The sequence below is a fragment of the Fundulus heteroclitus genome, chromosome 20, assembly GCF_011125445.2.
Source record: "Fundulus heteroclitus isolate FHET01 chromosome 20, MU-UCD_Fhet_4.1, whole genome shotgun sequence".
Taxonomy (NCBI): domain Eukaryota; kingdom Metazoa; phylum Chordata; class Actinopteri; order Cyprinodontiformes; family Fundulidae; genus Fundulus; species Fundulus heteroclitus.
Window position 1 is genome coordinate 28348223 of NC_046380.1, and position 22198 is coordinate 28370420.

The 22198-nt window shown below is 41.8% G+C and overlaps 3 protein-coding genes and 2 non-coding genes across 7 annotated transcripts in view; 2 read left to right on the plus strand and 3 right to left on the minus strand.

The window, feature by feature from the left end:
• The first annotated feature begins 234 nt into the window (after positions 1-234).
• Positions 235-8001, plus strand: glt8d1 (glycosyltransferase 8 domain containing 1). The gene is made up of 9 exons (XM_012874883.3): positions 235-576; positions 3506-3604; positions 3682-3892; positions 4871-4988; positions 5077-5161; positions 5266-5378; positions 5470-5636; positions 5761-5873; positions 7334-8001. The coding sequence occupies exons 1-9, from the start codon at positions 561-563 to the stop codon at positions 7510-7512; spliced, it is 1101 nt and encodes a 366-aa protein (XP_012730337.2). The 5' UTR covers positions 235-560; the 3' UTR covers positions 7513-8001.
• Positions 8002-8879: 878 nt separating this feature from the next.
• Positions 8880-15452, minus strand: gnl3 (guanine nucleotide binding protein-like 3 (nucleolar)). The gene is made up of 15 exons (XM_012874882.3): positions 15340-15452; positions 15123-15181; positions 14802-14942; positions 14547-14666; positions 13494-13574; positions 13283-13418; positions 13090-13193; positions 11582-11735; positions 11385-11472; positions 11115-11292; positions 10897-11039; positions 10537-10673; positions 10128-10267; positions 9868-9931; positions 8880-9785 (listed from the first exon to the last, which is right to left on the minus strand). The coding sequence occupies exons 1-15, from the start codon at positions 15350-15352 to the stop codon at positions 9685-9687; spliced, it is 1659 nt and encodes a 552-aa protein (XP_012730336.2). The 5' UTR covers positions 15353-15452; the 3' UTR covers positions 8880-9684.
• Positions 10757-10826, minus strand: LOC118556679. The gene has a single exon (XR_004927292.1). It is a non-coding gene; the product is annotated as a small nucleolar RNA SNORD19 (small nucleolar RNA).
• LOC118556682 lies at positions 11841-11975 on the minus strand. The gene has a single exon (XR_004927295.1). It is a non-coding gene; the product is annotated as a small nucleolar RNA SNORA47 (small nucleolar RNA).
• Positions 15453-21631: 6179 nt separating the features above from the next.
• camk1b (calcium/calmodulin-dependent protein kinase Ib) overlaps positions 21632-22198 on the plus strand; it is a 50940-nt gene continuing 50373 nt past the window's right edge. For 2 of the 3 annotated variants that reach the window (XM_036152206.1, XM_021322735.2), the window contains exon 1: positions 21641-21738. The gene's annotated coding sequence lies outside the window, so the exon portion shown is untranslated. Of the gene's footprint in view, positions 21739-22198 lie in introns of all 3 variants that reach the window. The other variant, XM_012874899.3, reaches the window with a different exon arrangement.

The following is a 22198-nucleotide window of genomic DNA, read 5'->3' on the forward strand; positions in this document are numbered from 1 at the left end:
AAGATGTGTTACAATTCGTTTCCAAGTCTGCAAAAAGTACGAGCTGTCTACAACAGTGCCTTGTATAAATGCTTAATTCGTCACATCTGTTAAATTGACGCTATAATATTTTATACATATATATCTACGTGATGTTACAGTTTGCTCACTAGCCGTAATCAAAAGCTTGTAGTCACACAAAAAATCGTAAGCAGAAGTTGGTTGATGGTGTTTTTTGGTCAGGCGTATCCTAAACACCTACATCTGCGTGCAGTCGCTGTAGCGGAGGGGACAAACTTGTGGATGTTGAGTTGGCAGTTTGGCTTGGATGTGAATACAGACGCATATTTGTGTTTGCCTTAAAATATGCGTCTTTCGAGCAGGCGTTTTTAATTTTATTGCTCAACTAACGCGCAGCGGGTTGTTTCTGTGTCTATGCCGTGACCAGAGAGCGGCGTCGCAACGTTACGGTCTGGGGGCGACTCAACCCACCCACCGTGGGCATCACTTAAACCAGCTTTGGTTCTGTTTGTGTACTTGTCCTTCTTTCATCCCTGTTTCAGTCCGATGCGGCGGCTGCCATGCCACTAAGGAAAGGTGAGGGAGGCTGCTTCATTGCTAATATTGCGTTTATCCACACGTAGACTGTTTTGTGAACATTTGCACTAGTAGTTGTTTGAAACCGGCTGTAATTTATATGGATGTTGTGTTAAAAAAAAAAAAAAGTACCCCCCCCCTCCCCCCTGACAAAATTGTGTCGATATTCGTAAACAGTGCTAAGATATAAAGCCTTTGTTTCCCACATTTTGATGCGTAACGACCACAAGCATCAGTTTTATCTGATAGATCAACACAAAGTAGTGTAGAATTGTGAATATAAGTACAATTTTACCTAATAGTTTTACACATACTTCCACTTCCCATATTGTAAACAAAAGAAGAAAAAAAACAACAGCACCTGATGTGTGTATTTTCGTCTCAGAGATTTGTCAGAGAACATTAGTTGACAGACGGCATCATAAAGACTAGAACTAGCACCAGATGCAATCCCTGAGAATATGGCATTATCTGTGTTATTATGGCACAAATTAAAGCAAGGTTAGGTAATGAAATGTTATTGCAAACGTCAAACATCTTACGGAGCACTTTTCAATCCATCATCTGTAAGTGATTTATTTATATATATATATATATATATATATATATATATATATATATATATATATATATATATATATATTTTTTTTTTTTTTTTTAAAGAATTGCCACATGCCATGGAGCATGATGCAGCTAAACTAGATTACCCTGAACGCACCATACCTCGCAGTGGAACAGGGTGGGGGCAGCATCATGCTGCTGAGATGCCTTTCTTTAGCAGGGACCGAGACGCTGGTAGGAGTTAACTGGAAGATGGAGGGAGTGAGCTCAGCCAATGTGCAGACCTCAGTCCAGTTGAGAATTTGAGGCAAGGTACCATTCAATCCGACAATCCGATTGAGCTAAAGTTATTTTTGAAAAGAAAAGTGGGGGAAAAGTTTTAGTCTTTAGACATGCAAAGCTGTCATACCCCTATAGGCTTGTAGCTGTTATTTTGGTTAAAGGCGGTCTCGCAAAATATTGTTTTGCGGTTGGAGGATTGGATAAATAGAAATTAATGTCACGATTTTCAAACTTTTTATTTTTAGAATTTAGACAAGCGTGTAGAGAACGGTGGGAAGGTGTTTGCCCATTTTCTGATTTATTTAATTTTTTTTTTTTTTTTTTTTTTGGCATGCTTGTCACATTTAGGTGTTTAGGAACGTCAAACAAATTGAAATGTTAGTCAAAAACAGCACAAGTAAACATAAAATGTAGTTTTTTTAAATGAAGGATTTTATCATTAAGGGAGAAACACACCTGAGTTCACCTTCTCTAGCCACACCCAGGCCTGATTGATCTGTTCTCACTCAAGAAATCACTTGAATAGGACCTGCCTGACAGAGTGGAGTACCTCAAAAGTTCCTCAATAGCTAGACGTCATGCTGAGATCCAAAGAAGTTCAGGAACTAATGAAAAAGAAAGTAATTGAGACCCATCAGTCTGGAAAGGGTTACGAAGCCACTGGTAAATCTTTGGGACTCCAGCGAACCACAGTGAGAGCCATTATCCACAAATGCAGAAAGAAAACATGGTGAACCTCTAAAATTACCCCAAGAGCGCAGTGACGGTTCATCCTAGAGGCCACAAGAGACCCCACAACAGCATCCCAAGAACTGCAGGCCTCTTTTGGCTCAGCTAAGGTCAGAGTTAATGCCTCCACCATCAGAGAGAGACGGAGCAAAAATGGCCTGCATGGTGGAGGTCCAAGATAAAAACCACTGGTGAGCAAAAATAACATTAAGCCTCATCTCTATTATCCAGAACACATCTTGATGATCCCCAAGACTTTTGGGGAAATATTCCACGGACTGATGAGACAAACTTTGAACTTTTTTAGAAGGTGTTTGTCCCGTTACATCTGGCGTAAAAGTAACACTGCATTTCAGAAAAGAGCAGCAGACAAACAGTAAAATATGGTGGTGGTGGTCTGGGGCTGTTTTGCTGCTGCAGGACCTGGAAGACTTGCTGTGATAAGATAAGATAAGATAGTCTTTATTGATCTCACAATGGAGAAATTCACTCGTCACATCGGCTCATACAAGAAGGTGCAGAGTAGGGAAGGTGCATTCAGTTATATACAGTGAATCTTCATATCTACAATGGATCAAAAGAATACCCAAAAAAAAAATAAAAATAAAATAAAATAAAAATACAAAAAAAGGAAATAGGAATGTAAATGGACCCATGAATTCTGCTGCCCACCACAAAATCCTGAAGGAGAACGTCTGGCCATGTTTGTGACCTCCAGCTGAAACCAACTTTTTTGCTGCAGCAGGACTTTGATCCAAAACACACCAGCAGGTCTACCTCTGAATGGCTGAAGAACAGAATGAAGACTCTGGAGTGGCCTAGTCAAAGTCCTGACCTGAATCCTATAGAGATGCTGTGCCATGACTTTTTCTAAGTCAGTTTATTCTAGAAAACCCTGAATTCTGCAGAGATGAGTGGATCTAAGTTCCTCCACAGCGCTGGAAAAGACTCACAGCAAAGTTCTCGCAAATGCTTGATTGCAGTTGTTGCTGCTAAGGGCGGCCCAACCAGTTAATAGGTTTAGAGGGCAATCCTTTTTTACACAGGGCCATGTAGGTTTGGATTTTTTTTTCTCCCTTAATTAAAAAAAACTGCATTTTGTGTTTACTTGTGTTGTCTTGGACTAATATTTAAATTACTTTGATGTTTTGAAACACCCAAGTGTGACAAACATGAACAGAAATAAGAAATCACTTCATCATAATTATGTGTTACTTTGTGTTGGTAAGGTCCTATTAATTGACTAAAGCCCCATAAATTAGAGCTTGTTGTTGCAACATGACAAAAATAAGGACAGGCTCTTTACCCCGAGCTGCAGCCCTTCACATCTAACGGCTCCATCTAACGTCCTCCACAGTAAATGTCGTCATCCTCATACTGCTGGCGGTGGCCTTCCTGATCATAGTTCAGAGAAACCTTCTGAACCTCAGTGACTTCCTGCACAAAGAGAACCCAGGTGAGCCGAAGCTTCATGTGCGCCGACGCCATTTTGTTCTGCTGTAAAAGCCGTGCAATTAATGCGCCCCAATGCAGATGCTGGACAGATCCTCCCTTTCGAGGCCGAGCTGTCCAAGGACGGCAGGCAGAAGATGGAGCGCAAAGCAGAGGAGATCCCTGTTCTCATCACCGCCACCGAGGACCGGCTGGGCGCTGCGATCGCTGCCATGAACAGCGTCTCCCAGAACAGCAAAGCCAGGGTGGTCTTCACCATTGTGACCATGAATGACACGGCTGACCATCTAAAGTAAGCGTTAAGTACCCGTAATTATTCAGTCGGCACAGGAATTTCTTTAGCGTCTAGGTCAGGGGTGTCAAACATACGGCCCGGTGGCCGGTTCCGGCCCGCCAAACAATTTAGTCTGGCCCGGTGGCTAAATGCATTATCATTTAAAAAAAAAAATAAAAAATCTTTTTTTTTTTCAGTGTCCTGTCTGGCAATGTGGCAATAATAATGTTGTCTTAATGCCACAAAGAGCTCATCAGATTTGACTTTCACAAGTGGAGCAGTACTGCTTTTGCCATAGTGCTCTGCTTGATCTATGAATGTGAATAGTTTTATTATGATTTATGCGGGGAATATCTCAAATGATATGGACACTACAATGGGAAAGTAGGAAAGGAAGAACAAGAAGAAAAAAGAAAAGGTGAAAGAAAGAGGAGATAAAAGGAAGAGAATGATAAAACAATTATTGAAAAAAACATGTACTTCGTTTAATTGAAAATATGCAGTTCTTATATTATCCACGAGGGGGTGCTGTGTTTTAATCAGCAGATGGTAGCACTGAGCTTCAGATGTGGAAAATTTATTTTAAATCATTTCTTAATTTTACCTACTTTTATTTTTGATGTATTTTGTCATGCAGGACAGTGTTTTTAAGTATCAAAAAATGTGATTATAAATGTTTTTCAACATTGTATAATCACTGTGATCAGTTCTTATGCATAATGCACAGGTAAATGTTTAACTGAGTAAAAGTATTGTTGAAATTGCACATACTTTTCTTAAAAACGCTGAGGTTATTCATAATATATTGTGTAAAAGTGAAATTCATTTAATATAAAAATCAACAACAAGTCTACTTTTATTAGTTATATTTAATCTTGCAATGAGTTAACTCATGTGGCCCTCTCGAGATCAGATTGTATGCGGCCCCTAATCCAAAATGAGTTTCACACCCCTGGTCTAGGTGAATTGAAATGATCCTTTCTGTTTTCCCAACAGAGCGTGGATGAGTAAGACGGAGCTGAAAAATGTCAAATATAGAATAGTTATTTTCCAACCAGAGCTTCTCAGTGGGAAGATATCAAAAGATCCAAAAACGCTGGAAGCTACCAGACCAGTAAGTCAACTTATAACGCCTGCGGCCCCGTCCCCAGAGTACGTATGGTGGCTGTTTGTATGTTTAACATTTTATGGCGTGTGTTTAGTTGACGTTTGCCAGGTTCTATCTGCCTGTGTACATACCGGAGGTGGAGAAGGCCATCTATCTGGATGATGATGTTGTCGTGCAAGGTAGGGATAAACGCGCGATCAATCAAATCGGGTCTGTTTCATGTCACACAATGATTTTTAAAAGGAAGAAAGGAGATTTATCCACTTGTTGTTTTGGATCTCAGGAGACATTCAAGAGCTGTTTGAAACCAACCTGAAACCAGGACACGCAGCTGCCTTCTCTGATGACTGCGACTCGGCGTCCGCTAAGGGCATCGTCCGCGGGGCCGGAAATCAGGTGGTCTACCCTTCTGAGAGCGTCTCGTTTCCGTTCGTCGTGTCTGAAATGCGGAGAGATGCGTGATTGAATAACTAATCCTGTTCTGCAGAACAACTACCTGGGTTTCCTGGACTTTAAAAAGGAAGCTATTAAAAAGCTGGGGATGAGGGCCAACACGTGCTCCTTTAATCCGGGCGTCATCATCGCAAACCTGACCGAGTGGAAGAACCAAAACATCACCCAGCAGCTGGAGTACTGGATGGAGCGCAACTTTCAGTGAGTGCCCACAGCAGCGTAACGATGGCGCTAAAACAAGAGGCGTTCTTAGGAAAGGAAAAATATAGCTGCAAATATTTCGTAATTGGACGCTTGCCTTTTTTTTCCTCCTTTTTTTTGACAGAGAGGATTTGTACAGTAATACACTCGCAGAAAGCATCACGACCCCTCCACTTCTCATCGTCTTTTATAAACGTTACTCCTCCATCGACCCCATGTGGCACGTGAGACACCTCGGTGAGTTCAGGTCCTTTTCTGAAGACTGTGTCTGACAGGAACCTCTCATTTACGGGTATGTGTTGTAAATAATCAACAGAAAAAAATCTTTATTGGCATTATTGCAGTCCAACCCTTATAGCTGCTGACCAGTTTTTTTTTACATGTTTCCACTATTATTTTGATGATTTATTGTTGGAAGGCCTCCTTACCATCTCCCTAATCTTTAGCTCTCTACCAAGGATTTTCTAACAGATCAGAGTCGGGACTCTGGCTGGTCTGCAGCGAAACATTAATATATAACTTCCAGTGACTGAAAAAACATTAGTAATATTTTAATATTACCATCATCTGATTATCAGTTTTACTGTTAAAATCATAATCAAAGGCAGAATGTTCCTGAGTTATTTAAGGAGCCATTCACATGTGCTGTGCTAAATGTTAACTCTGCAGTATTACCGTTTTAGTTTAAACCTACTGCATTAAGAGAATTGTAGCTTAAAATATAGATTTACAGTATAAAGTTACATTAAATTTCAGGTGTGACACCTTTAGTTATTACATTGTTCTTTTTAGTTTTTATCAGTTAATTTTTTTGTGGCACTAGTGACCTTTATTTGAAAGTAGACTGACAGGAGATGGGGTTGAGACAGGGGGAAGACATGTGGCAAAGGGACTCGAACCCGGAACGGCTGCATGGAGGACCGAGGGCCTCTATGCATGGGTCACGCCTTCTAAATGTGCCCCGACCGCACCCCCAAAGTTCCCTTTACCCAGTAAATTTAGTTTATTCATGTCATTCAAGGCATTTAAAGTTTATTCAGTCAAATCATACAGATAAGTCAAGTACCGTACATGTATTCCTATTGGTCCTCGTGATCAAACAGTCCAGTTTTTTCTTTTTGTTTAAAAAAAATATCTAAGGAAACCCAGCAGCTTGTATCAAGTCATTGACTTGCAGCATTCACTCCTCAAAGTTGCAACAGTGGACAGTCGTCTGCATTGTTTGATGGCTTTGCAGCAATCCCTCATACTGAGCATGCATGTAGTGACAGTGGAGAGGAAAACTCCCCTTTAACAGGAACGGCAGAACCAGAGCTCCGTGTGAACGGCCATCTGCCTTCTGAGTTGTAGCAGGCGGTCATTGTGTAGCTCCGTTAACTTGTGAAATAAAATCTTTAGTCGTTGGCTCGAAGCTGAGTGACTGCTCTCTTGTGGATGGAGTGGGCTCAGACAGAATTTAGTTTACTTCTCTGCTATTAACAGCGTTGTAAAGATATCCACTCATGTCCTTGTATTTTTGCCACAGCTGGTCAGAAAAAGTAGATATCTTAAAGTATTCTGCTTATGTTAAGCTAAAACTAAGGTTTTAGACTAAGGGATTGAAGGTATCCAAACAGAGAGAGCACTGACATGTCTGATCATTTTAAAGGTTAAATGTAATTAGTCAGGTACAATGAATAACAATCTCAACTCTTCAGGTACTACAGGTGCTGGAAACCACTACTCTCCCCAGTTTGTGAGAGTTGCCAAATTGCTGCATTGGAACGGACACTACAAGCCCTGGGGGAGAGCGTCCGCCTTCTCTGACGTGTGGGACCAGTGGTTCATTCCTGACCCCACAGGGAAGTTTCATCCCGTGCGAAGACACGCAGACTGAACAGTAATAAGGAAACCTTTGGACCAGTGCAGCCCTTAGTGGATCACACCTTTCCCCTCAGGAACTAAGCTTTTCCTTCGCCAGCGGTCTTATTTTTGATCCTCTGGATTTGTAGACCTCTTTATTCCGACAGTACCTTGAACACAGACTTTTATTCTCTTTACAAAAATGTCTTTTCCTCGCAACGACTCTGAACAGCATTCCATGACTCCTAAGGTTTCTGTCTTCAGAGACCGTATTGACCACATCCTACCTTGTTCCATTTAGCAGATTACAGTTTTTAGATGCTGTGGCTCATACAGATCAGTCACTGCCACACAGGTGCAATATAATAAAACTGTTACCATTTTCACAAGTTTAGTCTTAAGCTGCCAGCTCAGCCAGCACCAGGTGCCAATATTAAACTACAAAAGTATCTGTTGGTTCTTGCACTGCAAAAAGGGAACTCAAAGTCAAATTTTCTTGAAATTAGTATATTTTCATTTTCATTTGAGCAGCTAAATAAGACTATTTACCAATGGAATGAATATTTTTACTACTAAAGATAGATATCCTGCACTTGAAATAAGATGGAGATGAATTTTTCTTATTTTAAGTGCAAAAATCTTATTCCATTGGCAAATAGTTTTATTTAGCTGCTTAAATCTAGGATAAATACACAAATTCCAAGAAAATGTTACCTACTTTCAGTGCCCTTTTTGCAGTGTGTAACTTGAAACCTGAAAATTTGAAGATTAAAGTTGGAGCATAAAACCAAGTGTGGCCAAAGTATCGTAAAAGTTCCTATATAAATTTAAGAGTACAATTACTTTTTTTTTTAAATACTATTAAAAAATACTGCTGGAATGCTCACAATAGGATTGCCCATCACTGTGCAAAACTCAAACCCATTTAAAGCTGTTGCTAAATGCTAATTTAGTGTTGGAGCTGAAAGGTTGTCATTATGCAGCGCAGTAATTATGTAACGTGGTTACATGCTCACCTCCTCGGTAACTATCCCAATGGTTCATGTCTGTGCCTTAAGTACTTTGGGGATTTTGTTTTTGCACATAAGATTTATCTTTTTTTTTTTTTTTTACCAGTATGTAAAGACCTCATGTTGACCACTACGTTCTCAAACTGTTCCCGACCTTGTTGCAAATGAACACTAAGCTTTCTTGAGCTGTGGATTTTTAATGCCTGACCAAACTTCACCTCTGCGTTGCCTCGACGTTCGCAGTTACTGCATGCTTCGTCTTTAATCTAAGTGTTTTGTACATTCCCAATAAAATAAAATGTGTTTACGGTTTCCTAAACGGTCAAATTGTTACTTTCGTGGGTGGAAGAAACTGAAACGATGTTTTAAGAGAAGAGAAAAAGGCTTATTGTGTCACTTTTGTAGCTTTATTAGATTTATAGGTGCACATCTATACAGTTTTATAGATTATGATCCTACAAACCGTCTCCAGTCACATTAGTCTTTTACAAGTAATCAGATATATACACAACTGCTTACAGGCAGCTAAACGGGCAATAAATTGCCCCAGGGGGGATACATCTAATTGGATTTGTCGTAAAATCCAAGCTGAGGGTAGAGTTGAGGTGCCATCCACGGTTCTTCAGGTCTGACTACAGGCAGGGTTTCAGGGCACCGATGTCAAACAGCAGGATAAGCAAATGTAACGGCATTGCTGGAAATGCCTCGGCGTTTCCAAGAAACGCATTTCCATAACGTGATACGGTTCTCAGCACCAACACCCTGCTGGGATCAGCTATTAAACGTGTTTAATAGCTGAGATGACAGGAGCACCTCTGGGTTTTAGCTCAGCCAGTCTCCTGGTTTTAGACAGACTCAGGTGGACATTTTCTTTCTCTGGTCTTAAGCTTAATAAAACGGGGGGTAAAACATGTGCTGGCATTCGTTTCTGTGGACAGAACCTGAAACCTGCACACAGCTGGTTTCCACCCATGTGTGATATAATCTGACCAATCAGCAGTTTGTGTTTCCACGTTGCTTCATGACATCGGTCTGGCTTGTTTGAAACCAACTGGGCTGATTTCACAACAGGGGAAGGAAGAGAAGGGGAGACTCAAAGTGGTTCTCCGCCGTTAATGAGTGTGATGAGCAGTTCCAGGTCTGGATGGTGAAGAGGGCGCGGGGGCCGAGGCGTTAACCCCGGATCAAAGCGGAGCTCATTTAAAATCAGTGTTGAAGTCGTAGGCATCGTCTGTATAAACTGTGGAGAGGCTGATGTCGACGGGGGCGGGCAGAAAGTGCACCTGTTTGGGTTTATCTGCAATGAAAAGATGCAAGACATTGCCTTATGAATTTGACATTTCACTTTCAATTAATAAAAAATAAATGCTAAAAGTTACCTTTGACTGTTTTCTGGGGTTCCTCAAGTTCCTCGGTTTCATGCAACTCCTCGGTCAGTTCAGGCTACAAGAAAAAAAAAAAAAGAAAAACAGAAGTTTGACTTATTTTCAAGCTCTCGCCCATGATCCAGCGATGAAACCAGCCGGACGGATCAGAGTTGGATTAGAAGTCTTCATAAACAAATCGAGACTTGCGTTTTTGTCCTCATTTCCATAACAAAGAACAAATGCCACCCAGGTAGATGTGTATGTGGAGTTACCTCCTCTTCCTGGTTGTTGTGCTGCTCCTCTTTCTTGGCGGGCCGCTGCTCCTCAGGGATGGCGGTCGCTCTCAGCAGACCTGCGGTCGGTCCTCTAGAGACGAAGATCATGCTGCTGGCCAGGTTTGGAAACTTAACACCTGTAAAGAACATGTTTTTGAGGGGATTATACTACAGAATGTACTGTAACTTGCAAAAGTAATCACACCACGTTTATTATTTTGTCAGGTTGCAACCACGCGCTTCAATGTCATTTATCTGATCGACCGATATTAGGAGGAGCTCGATTATGAAGTGGAAGGAAATGACTCCATCATTTTTACAGAAAAACAATTAAGCTCCACTGCTCTGGTCTCAGATAAACTCCAATAAACACCTTGAAATTCAATGCCGTAATTTAAACACATACCTTTGAGAGTTTCCTTGTTGCCCGCCCTCACCTTGTCTAGATCCCAGCCGTTCTGCATCTCTGTGACGACTGCGTCCGTCATATAGAGCGGGAGGCTGTAGCTGCCAGGCACTTTGCAGTGGTAGCTTAATTTGGCTCTAAGGGAAACACCAAAATGAAGATATTCATGTGATTTAAGAGACAAAAGAAGCCAAACTACAGACGCTCTTAGCCAGGCTGGGGCTTTGGATCAGAGTTGGATTAGAAGTCTTCATGGTGAACTTCAGCATTGCACTTTTTCCTCATTTCCACAACAACGCAGCTACCAGCTTTCCACTAAACATGAGAGAAAAAAAAAAAAAAAAAAAAAAAAACACTCACCCTGTCCAATCAGTGAGGAAGGTGTTTGCTGCTTGCTCTGTGTTGGGAACGCTGCCTTTCTGCAGGTAGCCGCGCTTTTTGGCCAACAGGGTCAGGAACTCCAGGGAATTCCTGAAGTCTGGGATGTTATACTGAAGCATGACCTAAAACCAGAGAGGAGAGGTCAAAAAAACGCATTTAAAGGTTCCCGTCTTCTCTGTCGGGGCAGCAGCTGATACCTGGGACTTGTCGCACTGCTTGAGCAACGTATTGACGGCATCCATCACGCTCTCCTGACCCTCCTCCACCTGCAGGCTCCTCAGAGCCATGGAGGCGGCTGGGTTGGACGGCGCCGCTACGACTCCCGGGCTGTCCATCATCTTCACGGTCTTGGACATGTGCACCTCCTGCATATTTCTGGCGTGCAGGAGAGGGAACGCTTATTCCTGATAACACGTTTGGAGGAGAGATATTTTGGCGACACACCGTTACGATCTTTCTCTGCTCACCTGGTGGTGCCTTTTGTAAGCCCGACATGGCAGGCCATCATCCCCTTCAAGCTGTTGATCAGGCTGCTCTTGCCCACATTAGGAAACCCTGAGCAGAGGAAGAACTCTTTAAAAACAACAAAACAAGGAACGCAACCCAGTCGTAACTTAAACGTTGTCATGAAGAGAGCAAAAACGTCCCGTTTGAATGAACTCACCGACGACGCCCACTTTGAGGGCGGCTTCACTCTGAGTTTTAGCGGCGTAAGCCGTCAGCAGCTCGGTGAGGCAATCGTTGCCAAAGCACGCAGCGGCTTTGGATTGATCAAGGACTTCGTTGGAGGCCGTGATTTTCCTTCTCCTTTTGGCTTTCTGATGAACACAGAGCAGCACAGGGTCGACTTTAAAAACAGCCTTAATGTGACTGAGGCAGATGAAGCCCACAGTCCCCGTTACACGCTTCTGTTGACACATTTCTATTTGTTCCACAAACGCACACGTCGTCCGTTCCAGCGACGGAGGGACTCAGCTGTGCCGTTTGTTGGTTGCTCTTGGAGGTTATAACCAGTTAGGACAGCACAGAGGAAGCTGTTCAACCTTCTCAATCCTCCACATCAATATAGTTAAGAGCTGCAGAGTCAGCCGATGCTTAGCTGCACCAGCGCCGGGCAGACCGCGGCCAGCCTGAATCTCTGGTCGGTGAACGCACAAAACCTGAGCACCGGTTCCACAAACAACGCTCTCTGGTGTGGATGTTGTCACCGTGGACAGAGGACTGCAAGTTGGCCCACTTTCAGAATTAATGAGGAGTTTAAAAATGACGCTGCAGGTTTAAGAGGCTATTTAAAAGGAAACTGTTTTCTACAAACGTTTATCGACTAGTTTTTCTATTTTCTACAACAAAGAGCAAGACTTAGGTTAGGCTCATTCTACCTGACTGTTTTCCAGGTATAAATACGCCGATTTGTACCCACCTTGGATATTTAAGACGAATTAAAAGCGAAACGCCACAGTAGCTACCAGGAAAGCTGAATTTATGACAGCAATGTTGCTCCAATTGACCCTTTTGAACTTAACCTCTGTTACAGAACATGTTGAATTTGGAAATGATGGCAGCCCTACAGAGCCTTTAAAGTTAAGCTAAGGCTCTGCCCTCGCACAAACACTGATGTTGCCTCTGTCTTTAATCTAAATGAATAATGTCTGTTCACGGCAGAAAGAGTAGAAAGAAATGTTGAATCCTGGCATCTGGGTTCAAAAACATCTTTCACTTCAAACATCCAATGTTTTCCAGATTAAAATGTGTTTTTTTTATCATTGACATTCGAGGGAAATCATTAGCCTTGACAATGCTTTCTAGTTGTGATTTGTTACAATCTATGTTTCATAAATAAAGGAACAACACAACATGCGAGTTGGAGTCCAATTCAGGACTAATTTGGCCTCGAGACCAAAAGAAGACTCCAAGCTGCCGATTTAGGACTAAATTCAGGTTCTTTAAATCACAAGAAACAGAACGGTTTCAACGCTGACGTCTAAACTTCACCCAGATTAAAAAACAAAGATCCCGTTGTTCTAAAAAAGAAGTTTAGAGGTCCTCTTTGATTGTTGAGTTTGCAATTAATTTTCATTCTCTGTCAGTTACTCAAAAATTGGAGGAGAATGTTTTTTTTTGTTTTGTTTTTTCAATTTAGTTTTATAGAAAATGGTGAAATGTACATCTTACCACAGTTTTGTCCTGGATCTTTGTCGAAGCTTTGAACGCTACAACTGGGAACTCTCTTTGTAAAAACTCAATCCACTTCTCTACATTTTCCTTTGGTACAAGATCTGCAGCAGAAAACAAAGGGCACAAAAATCAAACTCTACTTATAGCAAACATTACCCTGTTCAGTTGGCAGTTTGCCATGTCCTCGTACCTATTTTGGTTAACGCCAGAAGTAATTTCTTGCCGCCTCCCTTCAGCAGCACAGCCTCCTCCACCTCTGGACACCTGCATCCCAGCGGGTCCCGAGCATCAAGGACTTCTATTACAACATCCGACGCATCTATGACCTGGAAGAGGTGAGACTTTGTGAGTAAACCCGTCAGTGCCTCGTGAAGGACGTTACCGTGTGCGCGCAGGTTCACCTTGTTTAGCTCAGCACAGAGGTGCTGTACGGAGGGCTTGGTTGGAGCTGAGTGTTTCTCTGAGTTCTTTGCGGTGGTACCCTGTGCAAACGGATGGAGACAGGGACGTACGTTAGCAATGAAGACAAAGTTATTCAAGTAGTCAGTGGTTTATTACTAGTATTGAGGTATAATAGGGTAAAAAAAGTTCTATCACAGCATTCCTACAGGTTAAAGGCCTTTTAATGAGATGCTCGATAATGTGCCGGAGTGACTTGTCTTCTCCGTAGAGCTATCGCCTATTGCTGCACACTACCAAGCCAGCTGGCTGAAACAATAGACCTACTTTTATCTTATTCTCCCATTAGACAAATTCAGCTGTATGAAATATTTACTGTCATGAAAAATCCCCCAGCGATGAGGAAATCGGCCCGACAAACACCGGAGATTACAACCAATGTTTTTGGTAGAGGCATTTCCTCTGTGCGACTCAAAGTTCTTACCCAGTCTATTCTTTTCCACCACTAAAACAAGATGCACGGAAGACTAAAAACATTCAAATAAACAAATCTTAAAATGTTTCAAGTATGGATGACGACACATTAGAAGTTTTTACCCCCCTTTGTTTTAATGTCATTGTGAGCCAATGTTAATATCACCCCACCGACCATATCTGGACGGTGATGTATGAGATGAAGGATAATTTAATAGGGTGCGCTGAGGAGGGGCGGGAGTAAAAATACGAGGAGTCAGGTATATGTTTTTTTTTTACTGCTGGTTTCTTGTTTTTTTTTGTTATTATTATTAGAAATATGAAGCAAAATCCTAACCGAATTTTAATTTCTGCTCATCTCAAACACAAAAGAGAAACATCTGTATTGCAATTTGACAACTTGTATTTTAAAACAAAAGTTAAAAAAAAAACAAAAACTTGTAGTTATTTCCCAAATCTGGTTTCTGATGAGAAAATCCAATAATTAAAGCACAAAATGTCCTCATCAGAACAAATATAATGTCATAGTTGTCATCTCAGCTGCCATTGGCTCAGCAGCGACCAATAAGGTGTCCTTTTACCTTTTTAGCCTTCTTGGCACTGGGTTCTGCTTCTTTAGCAGCAGGCTCCTTCTCCTTCTTCCTTTTCTGGGCTCGCTCTTCCTTTTTGGCTTGTCGTTGTCGCTCTTTTTCTTCTTCAATCTGTATTATAAAAAAATAAAAAAAACATTTACATAAATATATGTTTAAATAGAAATAAACAGTCGTGAAAATATTAATGTTTCAACGTGTATTTTTTTTTTTTAAAACCCATCCAAACAAAGAGACGCGGCCCACCTGCAGCCTCCTCTGCTCCGCCTCTCTGAGGACCTCCTCCTTAAAGGGGGCGCTGTTGGGCACGCCGGGATCCTTCTTCACACTTTTCTTCAGTCCTTTCTTCTTGGCCTCTTTTTTTAACTTTCTGTTATGCTCCCGAACCTACAGTCAGAACGAAATATGATTAGATTTATTGCGGTTAATGCAGTAATGCAATTGCGTACATTCAAATGTACATTACATTTTTTTTGTAGAATAATCAAAGCAATGCTGAGATAAAAAATATTTTACCTAACTCGTCAATGAGGTAAACTAACCGACAGAAGATATCAATCCACTTACCTTCTTCTGTATTTTATAACGTTTGGAACAAGAGAGCCTCTTGCTTGCTTTCCTTAACTCTAAAGAGAATAAAAGGTTCGTTAGCTCTGTTAAAATGTGGTTAGCTTAATAAAAAACTACTATAATCTGAGCGACGGTAGCACGACGGACGAACTGGCCATCAAAACATTAAAAAGCTGCTTTTCACGGATCTTTAACTGTGAGCAAATACACTTACTTGGTCTTTTCATTGTGCCGCTGCGGACCTGCCAATGTGACTGGAGTGCTCACACGTGGAAACAGCACAAGTCTGATGTTACGTCATTTCCGTTCTCCGGCAGTGAGGGAATGTAGTTCTGCCACCTGCTGACCGGGAGGTTTATTAAATACCTTTAGTTGGAGTGATTGGACCAAACTAAAGTAAATCATAATTGTGAATTCAAAAGTTAGTTATGAATGATTTGAAAACATTTTTTAGAAAAATAAAAACCAGGAAAAGAAAAACCTCTTTAAAATATAGTCCAGCTCACTCCACGTGGATGGTGAGCATCTGCAAAAATCAGTTTTCAAATCTTGCCACATATTCTCATTTGGATTTGAGTCTACGCTTTGGGCCATTCTAACACAAAGATATGGTTTGAGATAAACTATTTCATTGTAGATCTGGCTACGTCTGAAGTGTTGTTGTTGGGCTGGAAGGTTCCACCTCCTTGCAGCTCTGAGCAGGTTTTCCTGCAGTTTTACAATGTAGTAACCCCCAACTATGTTCTCTTCAGCTCTGACCAGTGTGCCTGGCCCTGCTGAAGAAAAGCATCCCCTTAGCTTGATGCTGTCTCTAGCGTGCTTCATAGTAGGGATATGCATTGTGCATGCATTTGATGTTGATGAAGTATTTTTTTAGGCCAGGGGTCTGCAACCTGTGGCTCTGGAGCCGCAAGTGGCTCTTTGGACCTTCCACAGTGGTTCCTAATAACTTTGGCTACAAACTGTATTTTTATTATGGTATATAAATGTAATAATGATAACAAATGCAGGTTTTAGCAATATTTTTTTCTTGTAATAATTGCTTTTAATTTTCACAACAGAATGATGTTGAAAGTGCCAGTAATATTTAATTTTAAATCAACTTTTTGTTTTTACATCGTTCTCCACAAATATCAACATCACGTCCATCCTCTTTTTTTAAACCTCAAAATAGACATAAAAGGGTGTTTCTTTAATGATGACAACATATTTCCTACAGTATATCTTTATCAAAAATTATAACTTGTCTTTTTTCAAAAGGCCAGGCAACATTTGGGGCTCTGAACGGGTTTAATTCAAGTGGACTGTAGGCAAAATGGCTCTTTAGACTGTAAAGGTAGCAGGCCCCTGTGCTAGGCCAAAGATGTTGATATCAGACTTATCTACTGGAGCACTTTTTATGTTTGCTTTATTGCATACATGGTTTGTGGAAAACTCCAAAAGGATTTTTTTTTTCGCTTTCTTAAGACCAGATTTATGGAATTCATGCGTAATAGCCTAATTTGACAAATTCTCCCACCTGAGTTGGTTGAAGCTCCTTCCACATCACATTATGCACTCCTTTGTGTTGGTCTGCCACATAACTTCTTGATATTTTATCCAATTGAAACCACATTAGTGGTTACCACATTAGTGGTTTCAATAAACACCAGTTTTGTATGGGTTTTTATAGTATATTTTATTAAAAATATTCATAATTTTTTTTTCACTTGCAGGCAATAAAGTTTACTTAATCAAATCAGAGTAATGTTCTTTTAATTTGGGGAGTGATAGGTAAATAAAAAATTAAAACAAATCCCCTCACAAACTGCTCGCCCATCTCTCTCATCAATATGGTCCATGTTGTCATCTGAAGCAACTTGTTCAAGAACCTGACAGCTTTCTATGTCATGGCGAATCACACGAGCAGCTGTCATATCACATGGCCTTTCTGGTCCGACCCAGAGTCTGTGAATGCACTGAAACCGAGCCTTCAGCATCTCTCATCTCAACTCTGGCTAGTGTCCTGCTGCTCAGGGTAAGGGGTCAGCAACTAGGGCTGACATGAGGACCCCTGTCTCTGAGAAAGTAACGGTTGTATTCTCCTATGATAATAAATGGGCATGGTTTATATTTACAGCTTCAATGAGAAAACCGTGATCTTCTCAAATGCATTTTACAAACAAATGACATTATACAATGCAAGAAACTTACAAACACGTAACAACACTAAATTCCAGGAACTGTAACTAAAAACAAAAAACAACAGAGTCATTTAGAACACAATGTGTCAGGATGCATGACCCAGGCGTCTTGGCGTCCACATTGCCGATAATGTGGGCTGCTTCACAGTGAGAAAAACGTTAGCTGCACTCTCACCTACATTTGCATTAAATATATTTAGACTTACCTGCACATTGCTGTGGAAATACTCCCTGTGTGATTGCCATCTATGCAGCCAATTACACCTGGAAACCTAAAATATGTGAAGGTGTTGGAAATCTCAAAATGTGATGCAGAACAAACTACTGCTGTTATGGATATCTCTGCAATTCTGTGTAGTTTTATTAGTCTTGTGGGTCTGACGGGGGAAATGGCACAAACTCTTTAGTAACAGCACCTTTTCAGACACGTTCTTGTGCCAAGTCTCACCTAAAAAGGACAAACCCAGGGTTGGTACAACAGTAAGTTGCAGTAGTGACCTTATGCAGGGCTTTCTGAAACTGAAAACCCAGGGTAACCCCAGAACTTACTCCGGTCTTTTCACTAAGCCCGGGGGCACTATGTCGAAAGTGCTGAAGGCTCCAGGTTGGAGAAAAGAAAAAAAAAAAATCCACAGAATGACGCCACATCTGTGCTGCTGCCTGGAGGTGGCAGCAGCAAGCTTTGCTCCAGTTCATCTGCAGCTGGAACTAAAACTTTCCCCAAACTCAATGGAAAAGGAATTAATGCTTATATTGTTTGCCCTAATTGACCAAAGCATGTTGCCGTAACCTATCACAGCTGATAGAACAGCAGCAAAATCAGTTTGATTATTCTGTCACAGTATAGAGCCTAATTGTCCGTTTCTATTCATGATTTTACTTGTGAGCTTTGAAAACAACTAGGTCAATTACAATTGACCAAATTATGTTTCATGTTCTTTTTTTGTTTTGTTTTGTTACCAGAGAGGGATTTAAAAAACATGGCATGCATCTATGCTGTCACATTTATTGGACCGTGTATGCGACGAATGTTTCCAGCACTAAGGTCTACATCTATGGAAGGTACTTCCCGCCTGCTGTGTTCACCTACCAATGTGGTCTGCTGTGCACGCTCATCCTGAGTTTCTCCCGCAATAAAACCAAACCGCTATCTCCCGATCCTCTTGCAATCCCTGAGAGGGGAGGCTGTTTCATTTGCTCGGAGAGCTTCCTTGACTGCAGCTTTCAAATGCTAATGTCACACTTTGAATCAGCTCCACCTTCGTTAGCAGCTTAATTAGCGAAGAAATAATGAATGAGGTTCTACTCATCAAGAAGCTGTGATTTTAAAATCATCTAAACTTCTTTGACACTTTTTTTTCTTTAGAAAACAGGATTTAATATGAGACTAAAATAACAGCCACCATTTGTAAATGTAAATAATACATTTTTAATACAATTATCCCATGCTTGTAAAACACAACATCCTCCAAACACAGAAATCCTGCGTAAACGTGCACCATGAAAGGAGTCTGGTTTGCTGCTGTGGAGGGAATTAAGCCACTCTCTCATGATCAAACAGCTGATTACTGTATAATGTTAGCATGTGGATACTTGACCCTTCTCTTTCAGCTGCACTCCCACTGGGTACGGCAAACATCGATGCTATTATTGGTTGATGTTTTAGCACTAAATCAGAGATTTGTCTCAGCTCGTCAGTGTGGGGTGACTGGCAAAGCCATCATTAGACGTATAAAAATGTATATGACTATAAACGGGTGCCACAACAACGGCCAAGAGATGCAAAAGGTCCACAAAAGCCGGACAACATGAGAGAGATTTCACAGGTTCAATTGGATGGAAAACAACCAGGCAGCACCAAGCAAAGCATCTCTTAAAAGGTGAAAGAGGGGGTTCATCAAGGAAGAACCCAGCTAATGGGAGTATGCCGACCCCATCTGGAGTTTACCCCAGCTGGATGGGTGCTGAGCTGGGTTCATACTTGTGTTGGCTAAATAGAGACCATATTGGCAAAACAAGCTGAGCACCCTATGCAGGTCTTAGCTCGATTTCAAGCTGTTCAAATTGAATGCTCCATTTGATATGGGTCTCACTTTTGAACCAAAGGTGTCTTTAAAAAAAACCTTATATGGATAAATAACTTGGGGCCATTATGCAGCCGTTGGACAACCCCATTTGACACTTCAAACTCACATGGGGCTGCATGCAGGCCCTTTAGTATCAATTACAATATCTTGACAGGTCAATGTACTTCAATAATGTAATTTAAAATTGTCAATCATAATTTATGTGTCCATGAATCCACAGTGCTATATTTACAGTATTTATGTATGTTAATTATGACGATTATGGACTACGACTAAGGAAAAACAACATTTCAACTGCTCAGAAAAGTTTAATATTCCTTAAGGCCACGCAGGATTTTCTAACATAAAAATGTTGTGTTAAGGCCTACCCAATTACAGCAATTTCTGCTGATTTTTCTCCCAGCAATATCCAAAAAGAGGGCAAGCCACAGGAAGGTGTTTACCGAAGACAGTGGCTGTTCACAGAAGAGAAAAGAGTGCTAGAAAAAGTCGCTGAGACAACACGGATAAGCTCAGTCCTGGGAGGATTGTAGCAACAACCCAGGGGGAGATCCACAAGCCTTGGGCAGCAGCGTGCCTCCACACATACACACACACACACACACACACATATCCATGGAGGACATATCCTACCATTGCCATGTTCCCTCCGTTAAGCAGCTCCTAAACTTTAGACAGTAAAATAGTTGTCTGACCTGGGCAAAAGACTAGACTGCAGCTTGTGGGTCGGATGAAAATTGTCTCGCGAGGGACGGTCTTCTTTTACTACTCACAGGCTCCATCATTCTTATATATAAGGAAATTGTAGGCCCTCTCCCAATCTATTTGAGTGAAAATTATAATACAAATGAGCACCAAGCAATACTCTTTGCGTTCCAATGTCCCGTACTTGCTCTCTGTCCCGAATGTTCGCACTGAACTTGGAACCCAGCCCCCACAACATGGACCGCTCTGCAAACCGTCTTGCAGCTCGACAGCTTGATCTCCCTGAACGGTTTTAAAGCCAGATTGATTGTTTTAGAGATTACTTCTTTAGATTGTCAGTGTTTTTAATTCTGTCTGATGTAACATTTTACATAATTTAATAGCCTCTTTGGATGCTATTTATATAAGATGTTTTACATGTAATGTTTTATAACTGCCTTTTATTTGTCCTTGTTTTTATTTCTTTTTGCCAGGTCTCCCTTGAAAAAGAGACCATTACTCTCAATGGGGACTTCCCTGGTCAAATAAAGGTTTAATAATAAAATTTACAAATTACAGCTAATTTTGCATTTCATGTAGAAATGAAGATCCCAGTGTTTGGAGGCGGAGGCTTGAAACAGACCGTTCTGACAGTTTGAGTTCTACCGTAAAGTTTCCCCAGTCAGTGAGGACTTGGGTGCTGGTCCACTGTGTTTTTTTGCCCAAAAGCTTCATGGAGATGATAAATTTCCTTTTCCAGGTGGACTTGGCCGCCTGCCCACACGACCAATACTTGGTTCAGTGACCACTGTGTCACTTTGCATGAATGGCCAACAAACCTCAGCCTCATAGAGCATCTATGGAGTGTTGTCAGGAGGAAGACGAGAGACACTACACCCACCAATATTGTATTTGCATCGCCATGATTTGTTGCATTGATGCAGAAATGCATGCAAAAGCAATCCCGACCTAGTACTGAGTGCAAAACCATACAGCATAAACTCACATTGGACCAGCATTGGTCTTACGCAACGTTTTAATTATGTGGTTTTCCATCGCCTGTTAGGCATAATAAGCAAGATGAACCGAAACAAGACTTCAGTAATATAAACACGTTGTGTGTAACAAATATATGTAATGAACACACATTGAATAGTATTACTGAAATAAATGAATGTATAAAGATGCACTTGTAAATCGTCGTTAGAGGAATAGCTGTGTGTTTGTTTTGTCACGGGTGACCCAGCGGAGGGAGGGGGCTCGCCTCGGGCGCTGTGCATGTGAAGGCCGCCTCTGCCAGCGTCATTGTATTCAGTTGTCCTGTACTCAGCAGCAGCCAGGGGGCCGGGCTCCCAGGCCCCCTGGGCCCCCAGGCCCCGTCAAAGCACCGCCTCACCTGTCCGCCTCCCTGCCATCACAGGTATAGTGGAGTCAAAGTCACGGGCTCGAGGGAACAACGCGACCGTTCACCTGAGCGCCGCAGCTCGAGCGCTGATTGGTCCGCTGGGTGTCCCTTCCCTCGGGTGACGTCACGAGGACTGGGGCGGGTGAGGGAGCCTCTCGGTCCAGCCTCAGAGAGAGCCAGCGAGCGCTCCGAGCAGCAGCAGCAGCAGGGACACGGACGCAGTGACTGGACCTCACTGACCCGCACGTTCACAGGTAAGGAGGACTCCCGTTGACCCGTCAGCACTCCAACTTTCTCTGTGAGCCACTCAGAAAGCCCAGCGCGGGGCGCGGCTTGTCGGGCTTTGTTTGTTTATTTTAGATTTTTGGAACATGTTTCTCGCCACGCAACATTTATCAGCCTGATCTGTTATGTCTGCTTTTATTACCCGGTCGGGCTCCATGTATAGAAGCTCCGATAACAAGTAACGATGAAAGGCGCGTTGAGTTTCGCTCGTTTTCGAGTCACCAGCCTGCTTTTTTTTTTTTTTTTGCGCTCTGGTGCGCGTTTGAATCAACTCTGTGTTAGACGCGTGAAACCCGGTCAGCACTGAGGTGACAGATCTCTCTTCCCCCATTCACACGAGTCAGTACTACAAAAGTGTGTAGCCTACAACCGGAACTGAAGCTTTTAGACGGATTTAAACTCTTTGGTGCGACTATATGAACACATACT

Bases quoted from the DNA above. Each gene is read 5' to 3' on its own strand.
- glt8d1 (XM_012874883.3), top strand. The intron at 3,893-4,870 runs GTAAGCGTTAAG...TTTTCCCAACAG, and splicing joins GACACGGCTGACCATCTAAA to AGCGTGGATGAGTAAGACGG. The intron at 5,637-5,760 runs GTGAGTGCCCAC...TTTTTTTGACAG, and splicing joins TGGATGGAGCGCAACTTTCA to AGAGGATTTGTACAGTAATA.
- gnl3 (XM_012874882.3), bottom strand. The intron at 13,419-13,493 runs GTGAACCTGCGC...CACCTCTTCCAG, and splicing joins TCTGTGCTGAGCTAAACAAG to GTCATAGATGCGTCGGATGT. The intron at 9,786-9,867 runs GTAACTTTTAGC...TTTTCATTGCAG, and splicing joins ACCCCAGAAAACAGTCAAAG to ATAAACCCAAACAGGTGCAC.